At 44.3% G+C, this 18,165-nt stretch overlaps 1 protein-coding gene across 1 annotated transcript in view; it reads right to left on the bottom strand.

The window, feature by feature from the left end:
• Positions 1 to 5,239: 5,239 nt before the first annotated feature.
• REX1BD (required for excision 1-B domain containing) overlaps positions 5,240 to 18,165 on the bottom strand; it is a 38,698-nt gene continuing 25,772 nt past the window's right edge. Inside the window, exons 3-5 of the mRNA XM_070732382.1 lie at positions 17,735 to 17,939; positions 9,713 to 9,801; positions 5,240 to 5,645 (exon numbers count right to left, since the gene is read on the bottom strand). Coding sequence (XP_070588483.1) covers positions 5,573 to 5,645; positions 9,713 to 9,801; positions 17,735 to 17,939 — 367 coding nt within the window. The 3' untranslated portion in view covers positions 5,240 to 5,572. The remainder of the gene's footprint in view (positions 5,646 to 9,712; positions 9,802 to 17,734; positions 17,940 to 18,165) is intronic.

The following is an 18,165-nucleotide window of genomic DNA, read 5'->3' as shown; positions in this document are numbered from 1 at the left end:
CGGGCAGATCAGCTGCTGGGCGGCTTCCCTGGGTCTTCCCCCTCTTGCTGGCGGGAGGGCGAGCGGCGGGCATCAGCGAGGAGTTTCCCCACCGCCCACGCAAACTCCTCGCTGCCGCTCGCCCGCCCACGCCGTTCGCTCGCCCTGCTTCCCAGCTGGGAAGCGGCGCTGGGGGTGTTACCGGCCGCTTGTCCGCCGCCTGCCTGCCCGCGCGCCGGCCCTTCGCCCGCCCACGCCGTTCGCTCGCGCCGCTTCCCAGCTGGGAAGCGGCGCTGGGGGTGTTACCAGCCGCTTGTCCGCCGCCTGCCTGCCCGCACGCCCGCCCTTTGCCCGCCCACGCCGTTCGCTTCAGGACTCAGCTGGGAAGCGGCGCGAGCGAACGGCGTGGGCGGGCGAAGGGCCGGCGCGCGGGCAGGCAGGCGACGGACAAGCGGCGGGCGCGGCAGCAGCGAGGAGTGGGCGGCCAGTAAGACCCCCAGCGCCGCTTCCCAGCTGGGAAGCGGCGCAAGCGAACGGCGGGCGGCGGGGAAACCCCAATCTTCGGCTCCTCGCTGCTGCGGCAATAGTAAAAACACCATCTGCACATGCGCAGATGGTGTTTTTACTTCCGCAGCGCTACTTCGTGAAAAACCGGTCATTGCGAGGGGTCCTGGAACGGAACCCTCGCAATGATCGGGGGATCACTGTATATCTGTTTCCCAACAAGCTGCCCCGAGTCTGCGGAGAGGGGCAGCATACAAATCTAATTAATTATTATTATTAATTATTATTATTAACAGCATTAAAGGCAAAAAAGTTGGGGGCAAAGACCACGATCCCATTATTTGTGCAATTATTCAAAGATAACATGCCACTGAATATGGATGCTCCATTTAGCTCACATAACTAAGAAAGGCAAACCGAGTGGTGCGGTGGCCTAGAGTTGCAGCTCTCGCCTCACAATCTGGAGGCTGCGACTTCGATCCTAGGTAGAGGCAGATATTTCTCTCTCTGGGCACAGTGAGAATATACCTGCTGGGGAAAAAACCCACCCCACATTGGCGACAGGAAGGGCATCCAACATCCAACTCCATTCAGTTGCCCAAACTCCATCCTGCAAGGGATTATGGGGTCATTAAAAGAAGATGAACTAAGAAAGGCAGAAGGGAAGTGTTGTGACCCACCAGCAGCCTGTGCAGCTGGTAGCGGATCCCGTCTGAGACGAGACCGATGAGGTGATGCGCAAGCAGCCTGTGCAGCTGGCACCCAGGTTGGACAGTGAAGAGGCTGGTGAGGACTTGGTGACAGAAGCAGAGGTTCAACCAAGGCCTTTGGAACCTCCAACACCTAATACCAGTGATGTGGAAGAAGAGGAGCCTCCTCTTAATGCACGAGCATGCAGAGCTGCCAGAAGGCAGGAATATCTACTCAGGAGGAGGTCTCCTCGTGAGTAGGCTTGGGGCTAATTGGCCACTCCCCAAACCTATTTAAGGAATGACAGAAAAAAAACTCTGCAGGAAACAACTCGTTTGATAGTTTGTTTGATCGAGTGTCTCTTTGTTTGGAAAACCTCTGCTCGGCTTATCTCTTTTGGCTTCTGTTTTGTGGACTGATTCCAGGCATCTTGCCAACCTCCGTAAGCTTCCTGCGATATCCAGGACTAACTACTTATCTTTGCTTTATGACTTTATGGACTTATGCCAGCTATAATTAACAGCTGGGTTTTTTTCCAAAAAAAGACTAAGCTTTATTTGTGTGTGAACACTACTAAGCCAGTTTACTAGTAGGGGTTAATCAATTAAATATATGTTTGAACAAACTGAATGTTTGCTACGTTTTTCTGGTCCAATAAATCAATAAAAATAAAATAAATAAAATAAAATAAATGGAGTTGGTTCCAGTGGCCCTTGACTTACAACAGTTCACTTAACGACCTTTCGAAGTTACAATAGCACTGGGGAAAAGTGACTGATGCCTGTTTTTCACACTTACAACCATTGGAGCATCCCCGTGGTCATGTGATCGAAATTCAGACGCTTGGCAACTGGCATGTATCTACAACAGTTGCAGTGTCCTGGGTTCACGTGATCCCCTTTTGCGACCTTCTGACAAGCCAAGTCAACGGGAAGCCAGATTCATTTAACAAACATATTACTAACAAGTGATTCACGTAACAATTGTGGCCAGAAAGGTCCTAAAAGGGGGTAGAACTCGCTTAATGACTGTCTCATTAGCAACAGAATCATTTGGGTTCAATCGTGGTCGTAAGTCAAGTAGCACCTGTGCAGATAGTCCTTATTAAAGTTTGTTTCAAAAGCAGAAGCACACACAGATGACTGACTCAGCTGGATTCAATAACTTCTGTATAAACATAACAGATGAATTTACAATCCCATTAGCAGGGTTCTTCTTCCAGCAGTTACAGACAGCAGAGAACAGTTTCATTTCAGCAGAGTTCAGAGTGAGAGAACGCAGAGTGGGGACTTGGAGCTATGCCCAACCTTAAGCTTCTCAGTTTCGATTCTCTGCACAGACTCAGAAGTGGTTAGCTCCCATTGGCTGACTTGGTTGCTATGCCTATTCATTGGCTGGCTTTGCTAACATGGCTCTCCCAGTTCATGAATATCTTCACAGTCCTTGACGTAAGGACAGTTCGTTTAGCAACCAATTACACTACAAAGAAAGGGACATGACCATTTTCCTCACATTTACAGCCACTGCAGCCACCTCATGCTCCTGCGAATTAAAATGTAGAAGCTTGGCAGCTGGTTCATACTTACCAGTCCTTTGCAATTACCGCGGTGTGTGTGTGTGTGTGTGTGTGTGTCACAGGATTCCCCTTTTGTGACCTTTCTGACAAGCAAAGTCCACATTTAACAAACAAGTTACTAATTTATAAACTGCGGTGATTCACTTACCAACTGGGGCAAGATAGGCCGTACAAGAAATGTCTCACTTCACAGCAGAAATTTTGGGCTCAATCGTGGTCGTAAGTCAAGGCCTCTTTATAAGTCAGTCACTTGGAAAGCCCTTTGCTGGGGAGGTATCTGGGACTAGCTATGTCAGTTTAGGACAGAGGTCCCCAAACTTGGCAACTTTAAGACCTGTAGACTTCAACTCCAAGATAATTTATTTATTTATTTATTTATTTGATTTGTATGCCGCCCCTCTCCATAGACTTGGGGCGGCTAACAACAATAATAAAAACAGCATGTAACAATCCAATACTAAAGCAACTAAAAACCCTTATTGTAAAACCAAACATACATACAAACATACCATGCATAAATTGTAGAAGCCTAGGGGGAAAGAATATCTCAGTTCCCCCATGCCTGATGGCAGAGGTGGGTTTTAAGGAGCTTACGAAAGGCGAGGAAGGTGGGGGCAATTCTAATCTCCGGGGGGAGTTGGTTCCAGAGGGGTGGGGCTGCCACAGAGAAGGCTCTTTCCCTGGGCCCCGCCAAACGCCATTGTTTAGTTGACGGGACCAGGAAAAGGCCAACTCTGTGGGACCTAACTGGTCACTGGTATTCATGCAGTAGAAGGCGATCCCTGAGATAATCTGATCCGGTGCCATGAAGGGCTTTATAGGTCATAACCAACACTTTGAATTGTGACCAGAAACTGATCAGCAACCAATGCAGACTGCGGAGTGTTGGTGTGACATGGGCATATTTAGGGAAGCCCGTGATTGCTCTCGCAGCTGCATTCTGCACGATCTGAAGTTTCCGAACACTTTTCAAAGGTAGCCCCATGTAGAGAGCATTACAGTAGTCGAGGTGATGAGGGCATGAGTGACTGTGAGCAGTGAGTCCCGATCCAGGTAGGGCCGCAACTGGTGCACCAGGCGAACCTGGGCAAACGCCCCCCTCGCCACAGCTGAAAGATGTTTCTCTAATGTGAGCTGTTGATAATAACAACAACAGAGTTGGAAGGGACCTTGGAGGTCTTCTAGTCCTACAGTACTTCAGTTAGATGGTTATCCAACATCTTCTTAAAAACTTCTAGCTGAACTTCTGGAGTTCAGCTGTTCCACGGATTAATTGCTAAATCCCAGATTTAGCTGGCTGGAGAATTCTGAGAATTGACGTCCACAAATCTTAAAGTTGCCAAATTTGAAGACCTCCTGTTTATGATTACAATCCAGAATTGGGGAGGGGGTGTCTACCCCCCCCCCGATAGGCCAAACCTTGTCAGGCAGAGTGAGCATCCAAATAAATGCTAAATATGCCCCAGTGCTTTGCTCCTCTTAACCCAATTTTCCTAATCCCTTGTAAGAGAGAGATTCAGATTTCAGTCCAGGGAAAAAGTAGTACGATGAAAGATGAGTTTTGCAAAGACAGATGCTGCGGGCTGCCATTTTGACTTTTTTGCCCTCCTCTCTCCCAGTGGATGGTGGTGATGATGATGATGATTATTATTATTATTGTTTAAAAATAGACTTTATTAATTTATTAAGAATAGGGAAGGGGAAGGGGAATACAAAAAGAAAGATAGGAGGGGTATGGGGCAAGAAATCTTTTTACACAGTAGTATATATATATTGTTGTATATTCATTTCAAACATTTATCTATAGATAATTATTTTGTATTCAATATTCGTATTTACATAGTCTTATATCTATAAAATATAGTAATTTAAGAATAAAGTGCTGCTTTGCTATATGCATTAATAGATAGGTAATATAGTAAAGATTATTATTATTATTATTATTATTATTATTATTTATTAGATTTGTATGCCGCCCCTCTCCGTAGACTCGGGACGGATGCCCATCTGGGGTTAAATTGAACAAGAAAAGGCCTGGTTTCCCCCAGAATAGAATAGAATTCTTTATTGGCCAAGTGTGATTGGACACACCAGGAATTTGTCTTTGGTGCAGATGCTCTCAGAGTACATAAAAGAAAAAGATTCATTTGTCAAGAATCATGAGGGACAACACTTAATGATTGTCATAAGGGTCAAATAAGCAATGAGGAAACAATATAAAAAAAAAATCTTAAGGATGCAAGCAACAAATTACAGTCATACATCCCTAAGTGTGAGGAAATGGGTTATAGGAATGATGAGAAAAAAACTAGTATTGCAGACTTAGTAAATAGTTTGACAGTTTTGAGGGAATTATTTGTTTAGCAGAGTGATGGTGTTTGGGAAAAAACCTGTTCTTGTGTCTGGTTGTCTTGGTGCGCAGTGCTCTGTAGCGACGTTTTGAGGGTAGGAATTGAAACAGAGAGAAATTTTAAAAAGGAGTCTGTTTAATTGAAGGGATTTTAAAAAAAACTTTATTTCAGAACACAAACAAACTATTTTCCCCTCCTCGTCGCCCCGTAAAGACAATTCCGATCGAGTGCCAAGAAACCCTCCTGAGAACTGGCTCCATTGGGCAGGGGGCCAAGAAGCACCGATGAGCCGTGTGCCTCCTGTGGCATCTCGTCTGCAGACATCGGCCTGGGACGAGGAAAGGAGGACGCCCGGGTGGGTGAGGAGGACCAACCTTAGCCCCAGGGAGGGGAGGAGCAGCTCTTACGTCCCTGGCTCTCCCCCGCTGCTTCCCCCCAGCCTTTCTTCATCCTTCTCCCGTGGGACAGCCTGTCAACTGCTTTCTTCCGAATCGTACTTGAAATCCTGAAGAATTTCGCTGATTGCTTCGATGGTTTGAATTAGCCTGTGTGAGCCGGATGGAAACGATAAATAAAGTGCCATATGGAGACGATTAGCCGCGCTCCACCCGAGCCCCTCGCAGCCCGGCCTTGTTTATGAAAGCCTACAGGAGGGGGGCAACCCCAAGGGCCAGGATGGGCTGGCTGGGGGGGGGCGGCGGGTTTGGGGGGGTAGGTTAGGCTTCAAAGAGCCAACATGGAACAATCTGCAAAAACCGGGGTCTCGGCGGAGGTTGGGATAGAAAACGGCCTTTGAAGACCCTTGCGGAGAACTTTTTTTTGAGACCAAAAAAAGAAAACAATATTCCCACATCCTCGCTTCAAATTGGCTTGGGTTTACCCCTACTCTGATTTGCAAGAGGACAACGGGACCTTTTTGGGGGCCAAAATCGTTCCCATAAGGGGAAGTCTTTTCCCCAAAGGTATCCCTGCTTTTGAGAAGAAGGAAGTTTCCCACGATGCCAATGGGCCACTAAGCATTGTGGGAAATTCAACTCGGATGCTTTGAAAAGTCCCAAATGACGGGAACCGGATTCCTTTCTCACAAATAGGAAGGGGAGATACAAACGGAGATAGAGACCGGGTGGCACAGTGGTTAGAGGGCAGCACTGCAGGCCCCTTCAGCTAACTGCTAACTAGTAGTTCAACAGTTCAAATCTCACCACCGACTCAGCCTTCCATCCTTCCGAAGTGGATAAAATGAGGACCCAGATTGTTGGGGGCAATATGTGTTCTGTCGGGCTCTCTGGTAGACTCCTCCCAAAAATTCACAGGTACAAATTTCAGACACACACACACACACACGTTTGAAAATTCAAAACAATATTCTTTATAATGGAAATTCACTTAAACCAAGCCCTCTTTTGATATAGCAAAGAGCACTCGTCTCCAAACAAACTGGTAATTTGTACAAGTCCCTTATCAGTTCTGAGATACGTAGCTTGCAGCTGTGAGGCAATTCACAGTCCTTCTTCTTTCACAAAGTGAAACACACTTTGCTCTGGTTTAGTTTCAAAGCGGGGAAAAATCAGCACACAAAAGGTCAAAGTCAGTAAAGCAGTCACGAACACAAAGATCAGATAATCCTCCACAATGGCCAAACCCACAGGCTGCTATTTAGAGCAGCCTCACTAATTACCACAGCCCCACCCAACCACAGGTGGCCTCATTTTCTTTGATAATAATCTCTCAGTTGTTGCTGCCTATGCATCGCTCTCCGCATACGTGGCTGTATCATTAACTCTTGTTCTGAATCCAAGGAGGAGCTAGATAAGTGATCTCCTTCTGAGCTGTCTGCCCCACTCTCCTCCTCCCTGTCACTCATGTCTTCTTGGTCAGAGGAGCCTTCATCAGCAGATTCCACCGGGGGCAAAACAGGCCTGCAGCATGTGGATGTCTGCCCCACATCCACAATCCTTGGGGCAGGAGCTGGGCCAGAGCTAACCACAACAAATATGTTGATTCTGTAAAGTGCTTAGAGTGGGCTGTAAAAGAACTATGAAGCAGTAGATAAAATCTAAATGCTAAATGTTATTGCTTGGGGGAGGAGAGGAGAGGGCTTGGGGACCAGGAGAGGCCGGGGGGGGGCAATGAAAATGGCCTTAATGCAAAAGGGACACAGGCCTTATCACAAATCAGATTGTGCCTTTCAGAACCACATCGCTCCATTTAGCAATTCTCCCTAAAGCCAAATTGCAATTAACGTAGTGCTTCTTCCAGGTATCACAATGTAGGCATTGTGTTCACACAGCCAGCTTGCCCAAATCAAGGAAAGCTCAAGGCGGCTGCTTGATAACTAGCCAAGCTTGATTTATTTTGGCCTTAGACCGTAGGTGTGTGTGTGTTTGTACGTATATATCAGTTAGGGGTTGCTACTGGTACGATAGGGGACGGAGCACTGGTAGCGTAATACGTCACGGGACAATGCTACCGCCTGACCGCACTGTTTCCTTACCGCCTGACTGCATTGTTCACCCATTTGACAGTCTCAAAATGGGTGAACAGTGCGATCAGGCGGTAGGGAAAGCAAGTAGAATGCTTGGCTGCAGAGCTAGAGGTATAACAAGCAGGAAGAGGGAGATTGTGATCCCGCTGCATAGAGCACTGGTGAGACCACGTTTGGAATACTGTGTTCAGTTCTGGAGACCTCACCTATGAAAACATATTGATAAAACTGAATGGGTCCAAAGACGGGCTACAAGAATGGTGGAAGGTCTTAAGCATAAAACGTATCAGGAAAGACTTAATGAACTCAATCTGTCTAATCTGGAGGACTGAAGGGAAAGGGGGGACATGATCGAAACATTTAAATATGTTAAAGGGTTAAATAAGGTTCAGGAGGGAAGTGTTTTTAATAGGAAAGTGAACACAAGAACAAGGGGACACAATCTGAGATTAGTTGGAGGAAAGATCAGAAGCAACGTGAGAAAATATAGTGGTAGATGCTTGGAACAAACTTCCAACAGATGTGGTTGGCAAATCCACAGTAACTGAATTGAAACATGCCTGGGATAAACATATATCCATCGTCTTGTGGTTGGCTCTGGCCCAGCTCCTTCCCCAGGGAATGTGGAGGTGGAGGCAGGGGAAATGTCAACATGTCCTAGGCCTGTTTTGTTGCCGGCAGAGTCAGGGAGTGCAGTTTCCTCGGACGAAGAAGAAGGTGGGGGTGACTTGGAAGAGGGGGGCTTGGCACACAGCCCAGGAAGCCAATCTCCATTATCTTCGGTCGATTCGGATGAGGAAGTGTTAGACCCACGCAGGCGCAGACTTATGCATCGAAGAGACCAATTGAGGAAATATTACAGGAGATAAGAGAGGCCACCTGTGTTTGGGTGGGGCTCCAGTAATTAGAGCTGCTGCTATAAATAGCAGCGTGCTAGTTTGACCGTTGTGGAAGATTATCTGATCGCAGTTCTTCAGGATCATTCCTCGCTGTGTCTGAACTTTGTGGATTTTTCACGCCTTTGATACCAAAGCAGAGTAAAGTGTGTGTGTGTTTCACTTCGTGGGAAGTAGGAGGGCTGTGACGTTTCTTCACAGCTACTAGCTAAGTACTTAAGGACTGATTAAGGGACTTGTACAGCCGACAAGGTTGTTTTAGGGAAGAGTGCTCTTTGCAATACAAAAAGGGTGCTTTGTTTCTTTTGAATTTTGTGACAAAGGACATTGTTTTGAATTTTCAAATGTGTGTGTGAGCAGTGTGGTCGGGCAGTAGGAAAAGCAAGTAGGATGCTTGGCTGCATAGCTAGAGATATAACAAGCAGGAAGAGGGAGATTGTGATCCCCTTATATAGAGCGCTGGTGAGACCCCATTTGGAATCCTGTGTCCAGTTCTGGAGACCTCACCTACAAAAAGATATGGACAAAATTGAACGGGTCCAAAGACGGGCTACAAGAATGGTGGAAGGTCTTAAGCATAAAAGGTATCAGGAAAGACTTCATGAACTCAATCTGTATATTCTGGAGGACAAAAGGAAAAGGGGGGACATGATCGACACATTTAAATATGTTAAAGGGTTAAATAAGGTTCTGGAGGGAAGTGTTTTTAATAGGAAAGTGAACACAAGATCAAGGGGACACAACCTGAAGTTAGTTGGGGGAAAGATCAAAAGCAACATGAGAAAATATTATTTCACTGAAAGAGTAGTAGATCCTTGGAACAAACTTCCAGCAGACGTGGTTGGTAAATCCACAGTAACTGAATTTAAACATGCCTGGGATAAACATATATCCATCCTAAGATAAAATACAGGAAATAGTATAAGGGCAGACTAGATGGACCATGAGGTCTTTTTCTGCTGTCAGTCTTCTATGTTTCTATGTTTCTATGTCTGTCTGAAATTTGTACCCGTGAATTTTCGGGAGGCTTCTACCAGAGAGCCCGGCAGAACACATCCTAAGATAAAATACAGGAAATAGCATAAGGGCAGACTAGATGGACCATGAGGTCTTTTTCTGCTGTAAATCTTCTATGTTTCTATCAGGTGAGTCGGACCCCTCCCCTTTTATAGAGTTGAAAGAGGAAACTTTAGAAAACCTGTTATTTGCAACCTCGGTTTCGCTGACTCACTTGTGCTTCAATTCTTGCACCTCCTGTGTGTGGCCTTCCACCCCGGGATGGTCCTGGACGTTTTGTTTAGCAAGCTGGAGTTGTGCTGTCTGGGAAGAAAAAAAGATGGGTGTGAGATCCTCCTCGAGAAACGGGGACAAAGAGATAAAAGTTGATTATCCCCCTTGTCAAGCCTGGCAGTTTTCTTTTGTTGGGGGCGTTACTTGGAACCCTGCCAGGGGTGGTTTTCCCCCCCACCCCAGTTCGGACCAGATTGCCTGAACCGCTAGCGACCCGCTGATGGCGTCACAAACCCGGTTCGGTTGGACCCGTGATGGACTAGATTACCTACAGGACCGTCTCCTGCCTCACGTATCCCAGCGGCCAGTCAGATCCCACAAGAATCGGGCTTCTCCAGGTCCCGTCAGCCAAGTAATGTTGCCTGGTGGGGCCTAGAAGAAGGGCCTTCTCTGTGGTGGCTCCGGTCCTTTGGAATCAACTCCCCCTGGAGATTCGCACTGCCCCCACCCTCCTGGGCTTTCGAGAGGCTTTAAAAACACACCTTCGCTGGCAGGCCTAGGCCCATTGAGCGCTCACATTCTGCTCTTATGGCATGATTGTGATTTGGATGAATGGGTTTAGATGTTTGGCATTCTAAAGATTTGGCTTTTATGGCTGGGGTTTATAATTTTATATCTTGTATTTTGTATTGATTTTTTAATCTTGTAACTTGCCCTGAGTCACCTGGAGAAGGACGGCTTAGAAACACCAACAAACAAACAAACAAACATTGGTCTGTGGGCGCTGCTATCTCTTTTTTTGGAATTTTTTGTGGACGTTGTTTCCTCTGTTGCTGCTTGAAAAAGGGCCCTCCCGTCTGCCCCTGGGTTTAAACTGACCTTTCTTCCTTCGCCCCAAAGCACAGCTGATCAGTTTCTCAGCTGTGTTTCGGGCCAAGTGTTGGTTATGACCTATAAAGCCCTTCATGGCATCGGACCAGGATATCTGCGAGACCGCCTTCTGCCGCATAAATCCCAGCGACCGGTTAGGTCCCACAGAGTTGGCCTTCTTCGGGTCTCGTCGACTAAACAATGTTGTCTGGCGGGATCCAGGGGAAGAGCCTTCTCTGTGGCGGCCCCGACCCTCTGGAACTAGCTCCCCCGAGAGATTAGGATTGCCCCCACCCTCCTTGCCTTTTGTAAACTCCTTAAAACCCACCTCTGCCGTCAGGTATGGGGGAATTGAAACATCTCCCCCTTGCCCATGTAGTTTTCGTGTATGATTCGATTGTGTGTTTGTTTTTTATATATTAGGGGTTTCTTTTCTTTTTTTTTTTGGACTTTTTAATCTAAAACTATAATTTAGATTTCTAAATATTAGATTTGTTACTAGGTACTCTTTTTTACCATTGTTGTGAGCCGCCCCGAGTCTGCGGAGAGGGGCGGCATATAAATCCAATAAATCTAATCTAATCTAATCTAAATCTAATCAATTCCAGCTACTGAGCATGCGTGGAAGCCAAATTGGACGAGGGAACATGCGTGTGTGTGAACGGAGCATGTGCACATGTGCAAAAGTCGTGGTGCAAACCGCCAGTGAGGTCAGTAGGAACCTACCCCTGAACCCTGACGTCCCTCTTCCTCCAGCATCAGATGCATTCATGGGGATGGCTAAACCAGGTTGCTGAATTAATGCACAGTCTGGTGTTATGCAATATCCTGAACAATAACCTACAGGTAGTTCTTGATTTATGACCACAGTTGGGACCGCAATAATCATCACTAAGCAAAGCACCTGTTAAGTGAGTCACATCCACTTTTATAAAGCCCTTCATGGCATCGGACCAGAATACCTTCGGAACCGCCTTCTGCCGCACGAATCCCAGTGACCGATTGGGTCCCACAGAGTCGGCCTTCTCCGGGTCCCGACGACAAAGCAATGCTGTCTGGCGGGCCTCAGGGGAAGAGCCTTCTCTGTGGTGGCCCCAGCCCTGTGGAACCAACTCCCCCCGGAGATTAGAACGGCCCCCACCCTCTTTGCCTTTTGTAAGCTATTAAAGACCCACCTATGTCGTCAGGCATGGGGAAGCTGAGCCCCTGGGTTTTATTATTTATGTATGGTATGAGTGTGTTGTATGGTTTTTAAATAATGGGTTTGTTGTTATTGTTGTGGGCGGCCCCGAGTCTTTGGAGAGGGGCGGCATACAAATCTAATAAATTATTATTATTATTATTATTATTATTTGTTTGTTTGTTGTTGTTGTTATTATTATTATCATTACTATTATCATTACTATTATCATTACTATTATCATTACTATTATCATTACTATTATCATTACTATTATTATTATTATTATTATTAAATTATTTATTAATTGGATTTGTAATGCCGCCTCTCTCCAAGGACTCGGGGCGGCTCACAACATAGCAAACCATATACAATGCACAAATCTAAAAATCTAATTAATTTCACTAGGGAAAAAACCTTTAAAACTCTACTAACATTTAAAATCATTCATTCCCATTCACACCGCAAAACATACTACCTTCATCGGCCAGGGGGCAAGGGTCTAATGGCCCCAGGCCTGGTGGCACAGATAAGTCTTTAAGCTTTTATGGAAGGCGAGGAGGATGAGGGGCAGTATGAATCTCTAGGGGGAGCTTATTCCAGAGGGGCCCCCACAGAGAAGGCTCTTCCCCTAGGCCCCACCAAGCGACATCGTCTAGTTGACGGGACCTGGAGAAGGCCGACTCCATGGGACCTAATCAATTGCTGGGATTCATATGGCAGAAGGCGGTCCCGCAGGTATTCTGGCCCGATGACATGTAGGGCTTTATAGGTCATAACCAACACTTTGAATTGAGTCCGGAAACCAATTGGCAACCAATGCAGACCGTGGAATGTTAGCGAAATATACACGTCTCTGGGCAAGCCCATGACTTCTCCCGCGGCTACATTTTGCACAATTTGTAGTTTCCGAACGCTTTTCAAAGATAGCCCCATATAGAGAGCATTGCAGTGGTCGAACTTCGAGGTGATAAGGGCACGATTGACTGTGACCCCATTCATCCTACTTTTGCCATCACCATGGCTGTTAAGTAAATCATTAAATGCTTAACTTGTTGCAAGCAGCTAGGAAGGTCGCAAAACTATGACCATTGACCCCCCCTTGTAACCATCATAAGTACATACTTGGTTGACAAGTGCTTGGATTTAGATGCTACAATGGTCGTCTAAGTGTGAGGGCTGTTTGTAATTCCCTTTTTTTCAGCGTTGGTGTAACTTTGCACAGCCTCTAACAAATTGTTGTAAATCCAGGACTAGCTGCAAGCTACTTTGAGCATACAAATCTAATAAATTATTATTATTATTATTATTACTACTACTAGTAGTAGTAGTAGCAGTAGTAGTCTGTGGAGAGGGGCGGCATACAAATCTAATAAATAATAATAATAATAATAATAATAATAATAGTAGTAGTAGTAGTAATAATAATAATAATAATAATAATAATAATAATAATAATAATACATGAAGGAGTAAAACCTCAAAGCCAAGCTTACTGCAGTGCCTGAGTAGAGAAATTGAGTCTCTTTAATACGGTCAATTTCCCCAAACTGATATCCTCCAGGTGTGCCTGGCTGTGAACTGGGAGAGCTTGAAATCCCCCACATCTGGAGGAGATCACCTTGAGGTTAAAATATTAATCTAGGACTGAACAGATCGGCTGTAATGCAGAGTTCTTCCTTTTTACAGCGTCACCTTTGCCATCACCACAACTTGTGGCTGAACCTTTCTAACAGAGCATAAAATTGGGGCAGCAGGAACCAAGTGCTCTTTAGATGGATAATGGTGCAAGATTTGTAAGATGCCCCATATTAATATTAATAATAACAACAACAATAATAAATAGTTGTGAGCCACTCCAAATCTTCGGAGAGGGGCGGCATACAAATCTAATTAATAATAATAATAATAATAATAATAATAATAATAATAATAATAATCGGTCCCAGTGGTACTTGGCACACTGGGCGCAGTGCCAAAGGATCTCAGCGGACATTTGAAAACCATCGGAATTGACAAAATCTCCACCTGTCAATTGCAAAAGGCCGCTTTACTGGGATCGGTAAACATAATTCGCCGCTACATCACGCAGTCCTAGGTGCTTGGGAAGTGCCCGACTGGTGATGAAATACAAAATCCAGCATAGTGATCTCGTTTGCTGTGTTGTATTGACATAATAATAATAATAATAATAATAATAATAATAATAATAATTATTATTATTATTATTATTATTATTATTTATTAGATTTGTATGCCACCCCTCTCCGAAGACTCGGAACGGCTCACAACAATAATAAACAGTGTACAAATCCAATACTTAAAAACTATCTAAAAACCCCTGTCGTTAAAATAAAACACAGAACCCGTAAAATAAAACACATAAACCGTAATAGCTAGGGGGTATCAATTACCCCATGCCTGGTGACATAGGTGGGTTTTCAGCAATTTGCAACAGGCAAGGAGGATAGGGGCGGGTCTAATCGCCAGGAGGAGATGATTCCAGAGAGCCAGGGCCACCATAGAGAAGGCTCTTCCCCTGGGTCCCACCAGACGGCATTGCTTAGTCGATGGGACCCGGAGAAGGCCAACTCTGTGGGACCTAATCGGCCGCTGGGATTTGTGCGGCAGAAGACGGTTCTGAAAGTATTCTGGTCCGATGCCATGTAGGGCTTTATAGGTCATTACCAACCTATACTTTATAGGTCATTACCAACCATTTCCTAATAAGGAAAGGTTTAAGCCTCTTGGCTTGTTATGCATTTCCCTCTGCGTCCGAAGGCTGGTTTGTGAGTGTATATCAACTCCAGGAAACACCCCAAATTTGCAGACTGATAACAAGAAGAAAAACAATGACAACCAAAGGAATAAATTCTTAAAAAGGAAGGAATAAAGATGAGGTTTGTGATAAGTGGAACAAATCCCCAGGTGAATTCATTGCAAACGCCCATGCAGTTTTATTAGCATTGTTATAAGATAGAATAGAATAGCATTCTTTATTGGCCAAGTGTGATTGGATGCACAAAGAATTTGTCTTTGGTTAATATGCTCTCAGTGTACATAAAAGAAAAAGATACATTTGTCAAGAATCATGTAGTACAACACTTAATGATTGTCCTAGAGGTCAAATAAGCAATCAGGAAACAATTAATATTAACAAAAATCTTAAGGATACAAGCAACAAGTTACAGTCATACAGTAATAAGTGGGAGGAAAAGGGTGATAGGAATGATGACCCATTTCCTCCCACTTATGACTGGGACTTGTTGTTTGTATCCTTAAGATTTTTATTAATATTGATTGTTTCCTCATTGCTTATTTGATCTGTTTGCCATTTTATTTATTTTATTAATTGCATTTCTGTGTTGCCCATCTTCCCCCTACAACGTGATTCTGGGTGGCTTACAAATTATAAAAGGTGGGGAATAAATGATTAAAAGATGAAAACAAGCCAACATTAAAATATTATTAAAAACTGTGCTAAAGCCACACTTACAAGAGCCAAGAGACCGATATGACTGGGATTTATTTATTTATTTTTATTTATTTATTAGATTTGTATGCTGCCCCTCTCCGAAGACTCGGGGCGGCTAACAACAATAAAAAGACAATGTAAACAAATCTAATATTAAAAATAATCTAAAAAAACCCAATTTAGAGAACCACTCATACATACAAGCATACCATGTATAAATTCTATAAGCCTAGGGGGAAGGGAAATTTCAATTCCCCCATGCCTGACGACAGAGGTGAGTTTTAAGGAGCTTGTGAAAGGCAAGGAGGGTGGGGGCAACTCTGATATCTGGAGGGAGCTGGTTCCAGAGGGTCGGGGCCGCCACAGAGAAGGCTCTTCTCCTGGGTCCCGCCAAACGACATTGCTTAGTCGACGGGACCCGGAGAAGGCCAACTCTGTGGGACCTAACTGGTCGCTGGTATTCGTGCGGCAGAAGGCAGTCCCGGAGATATTCTGGTCCGATGCCATGAAGGGCTTTATAGGTCATAACCAACACTTTGAATTGTGACCGGAAATTGATTGGCAACCAATGCAGACTGCGGAGTGTTGGTGTGACATGGGCATATTCGGGGAAGCCCATGATTGCTCTCGCAGCTGCATTCTGCACGACCTGAAGTTTCCGAACACTTTTCAAAGGTAGCCCCGAGAGCGTTACAGTAGTCAAACCTCAAAGTGATGAGGGCATGAGTGACTGTGAGCTTCTTAACCCTTCCAGGGTCTATATTTGGAAACCTCCATCCACTACCACCCTCTCTCCCTCCCTCTCTCTCTCCCCTCCTACCTAACAGGATTGTTGTTATAGGGGAAAATAAGAGGAGAAAAGAGTATTTAAGAATGGTCGCCCATCTTGAGTTATTTCTAAAAATAATAATAGGGGGATTTTTAAAAAATCTAAAATAAAATAAAATAAAAACAAATCCACTACTCAAAAAAATAAAGGGAACCCTTAAACGACACAATATAACTTATATGATGCCTTTCTTCAAGGATTCAGGGCAGCTTACAACATAGAATAAAATATACAATGCAAGCCTCAATTCAATGCACGTACAGACCAACATTAGGATACATAGCCCTTACTACACACAGTAGTCCTTACAATGGAATAGTTATATAGAATCAGAGAGATATCAAGGAGAGTCTCAAAGCTCTAGGCTCCGAGAAAGAGAGACGCTGCTGACTCCCTCTTATAGCTGATTGCAACACCAGCTCTTAAAGCAGTAGTGTGTTAATTCCTTTAACCCTACATTGCTGGCTTAGATTATATACAGCTCAAAAAATAAAGGGAACCCTTAAACAACACAATATAACTCCAAGTAAATCAAACTTCTGTGAAATCAAACTGTCCACTTAGGAAGCAACGCTGATTGATAATCAATTTCACCTTCTCATCTCTCTTATCCTTGTATTTTTAATTCTTTTAATATTTTCACTTATGCCTCCCATATCCCATTCATCAATTTCTAACTCATCCTGCCAATATTTCATCAGTCCTTTTATTACTTGTTCCTCTGCTTGTAATAATTCTCTATATATATTACCTGCTTGTGCTTTTATATTCTTACTCTTTTCCCTTAATATCTTCTCTAAATTTGTTTCTTGTTTGAGGAATATTTCTATATTTTCCTTTTTACTTAAATATGTACTTATTGCATTAACTTGTAACCAATTTTGTTGTCCAAGGCATCTCTCTATTTCATTTCTATTGATCCTTCCATTCTTTTCATATGTTCTATTCTCTGTATACCTTTTCCCCTTAATTTCCATATTATCTTTGTGAGGTTACTTTCTTTCTTTGTATTTATCGCATGCAGCGTTGCTAATTTAGAATTTGTCATTTTTAATTTACCTTGCCATTTCATCCAACTTTCTATAATCGCTTTAGTTGGGTCTATTAATCTATTTATTTCTATCTTATTCCATTTCCTAAATAATAATTCTTGATTCTTAATATTATTAATTTCTTTCTCTAATTCTACCCATGGTTTCTCTTCTAATAATTGTAATTCCATTAATCTATCTATTTGATATGCATCCCTGTAGTACTCCAGACTTGGATTCCCCCAACCTCCCTCGCCTTCCATGGCTATCAGCCATTTTTTTAAAATTCTTGATCTTTTATTACCTTCTATCCAAACATTTAATTTAGTATCCCATTCTCCATTCTTTTAGTTTCCTTATTGGGAAGGTTTTTTTGAGCAGTATATTTTAATGAACATGTTGGCATACGAATCATATAATGTCCCGTTTGAGCACAGCCATTCAGGCTGAAATCAAGATAATAAATCTCCACCTAGCTGGCAACCCTACCTTGCGAAGACTAGATCGCTAAATAGGGATTCTACCAAGATTCCGCGGCCTGAGGGTTCTGTATTGAAACAAACAGGATCTAGAAAACGGCTCTTAAAATCCACTGAACTCTGCAGGATGGCCTCACGTGGCGAGGAAGGGCTGCTCACCAGTTCGAGTTTCTCCTTCTCCTTCTCCTGAATCCTTCCCAGGTGGTCCGCGAGGTCTTTCCGGCTGTGGAGCCCCTCCAGATCCCCCTTGATCTGCAAGATCTCTTGGGAAATGCCGTTGAACGCCTGGGTGATCTCGTGCACCAACTGGCGATAGTGGAGGAAGTCGTAATCAGGACCGGTTCGGAGGTAGGCCAGGTGACCCCTGTTTTGGGCAGAGAGATATTTAGTCGAGAACCGAGAAAGAGATTTGAGGGAAGCTGATGAAAAAAAATTGAATTTTAAAGACGGCCACCGGAAACCCGTGAGCCACAAGCCACCCCACTCTTCTCCTTACAGCATCCCAACTGAAATTACAGGTGGAAAATTATCCATTTTCCAAACAACTGAGATTTTTGGAAACAGGCCTGAGCTCGGCGTTCCACCCCACT

Source organism: Erythrolamprus reginae, chromosome 1, assembly GCF_031021105.1.
Source record: "Erythrolamprus reginae isolate rEryReg1 chromosome 1, rEryReg1.hap1, whole genome shotgun sequence".
Lineage (NCBI taxonomy): Eukaryota > Metazoa > Chordata > Lepidosauria > Squamata > Dipsadidae > Erythrolamprus > Erythrolamprus reginae.
The sequence above is the reverse complement of the archived record's forward strand: the minus strand, read 5'-3'. Positions and strand labels throughout refer to the sequence as shown.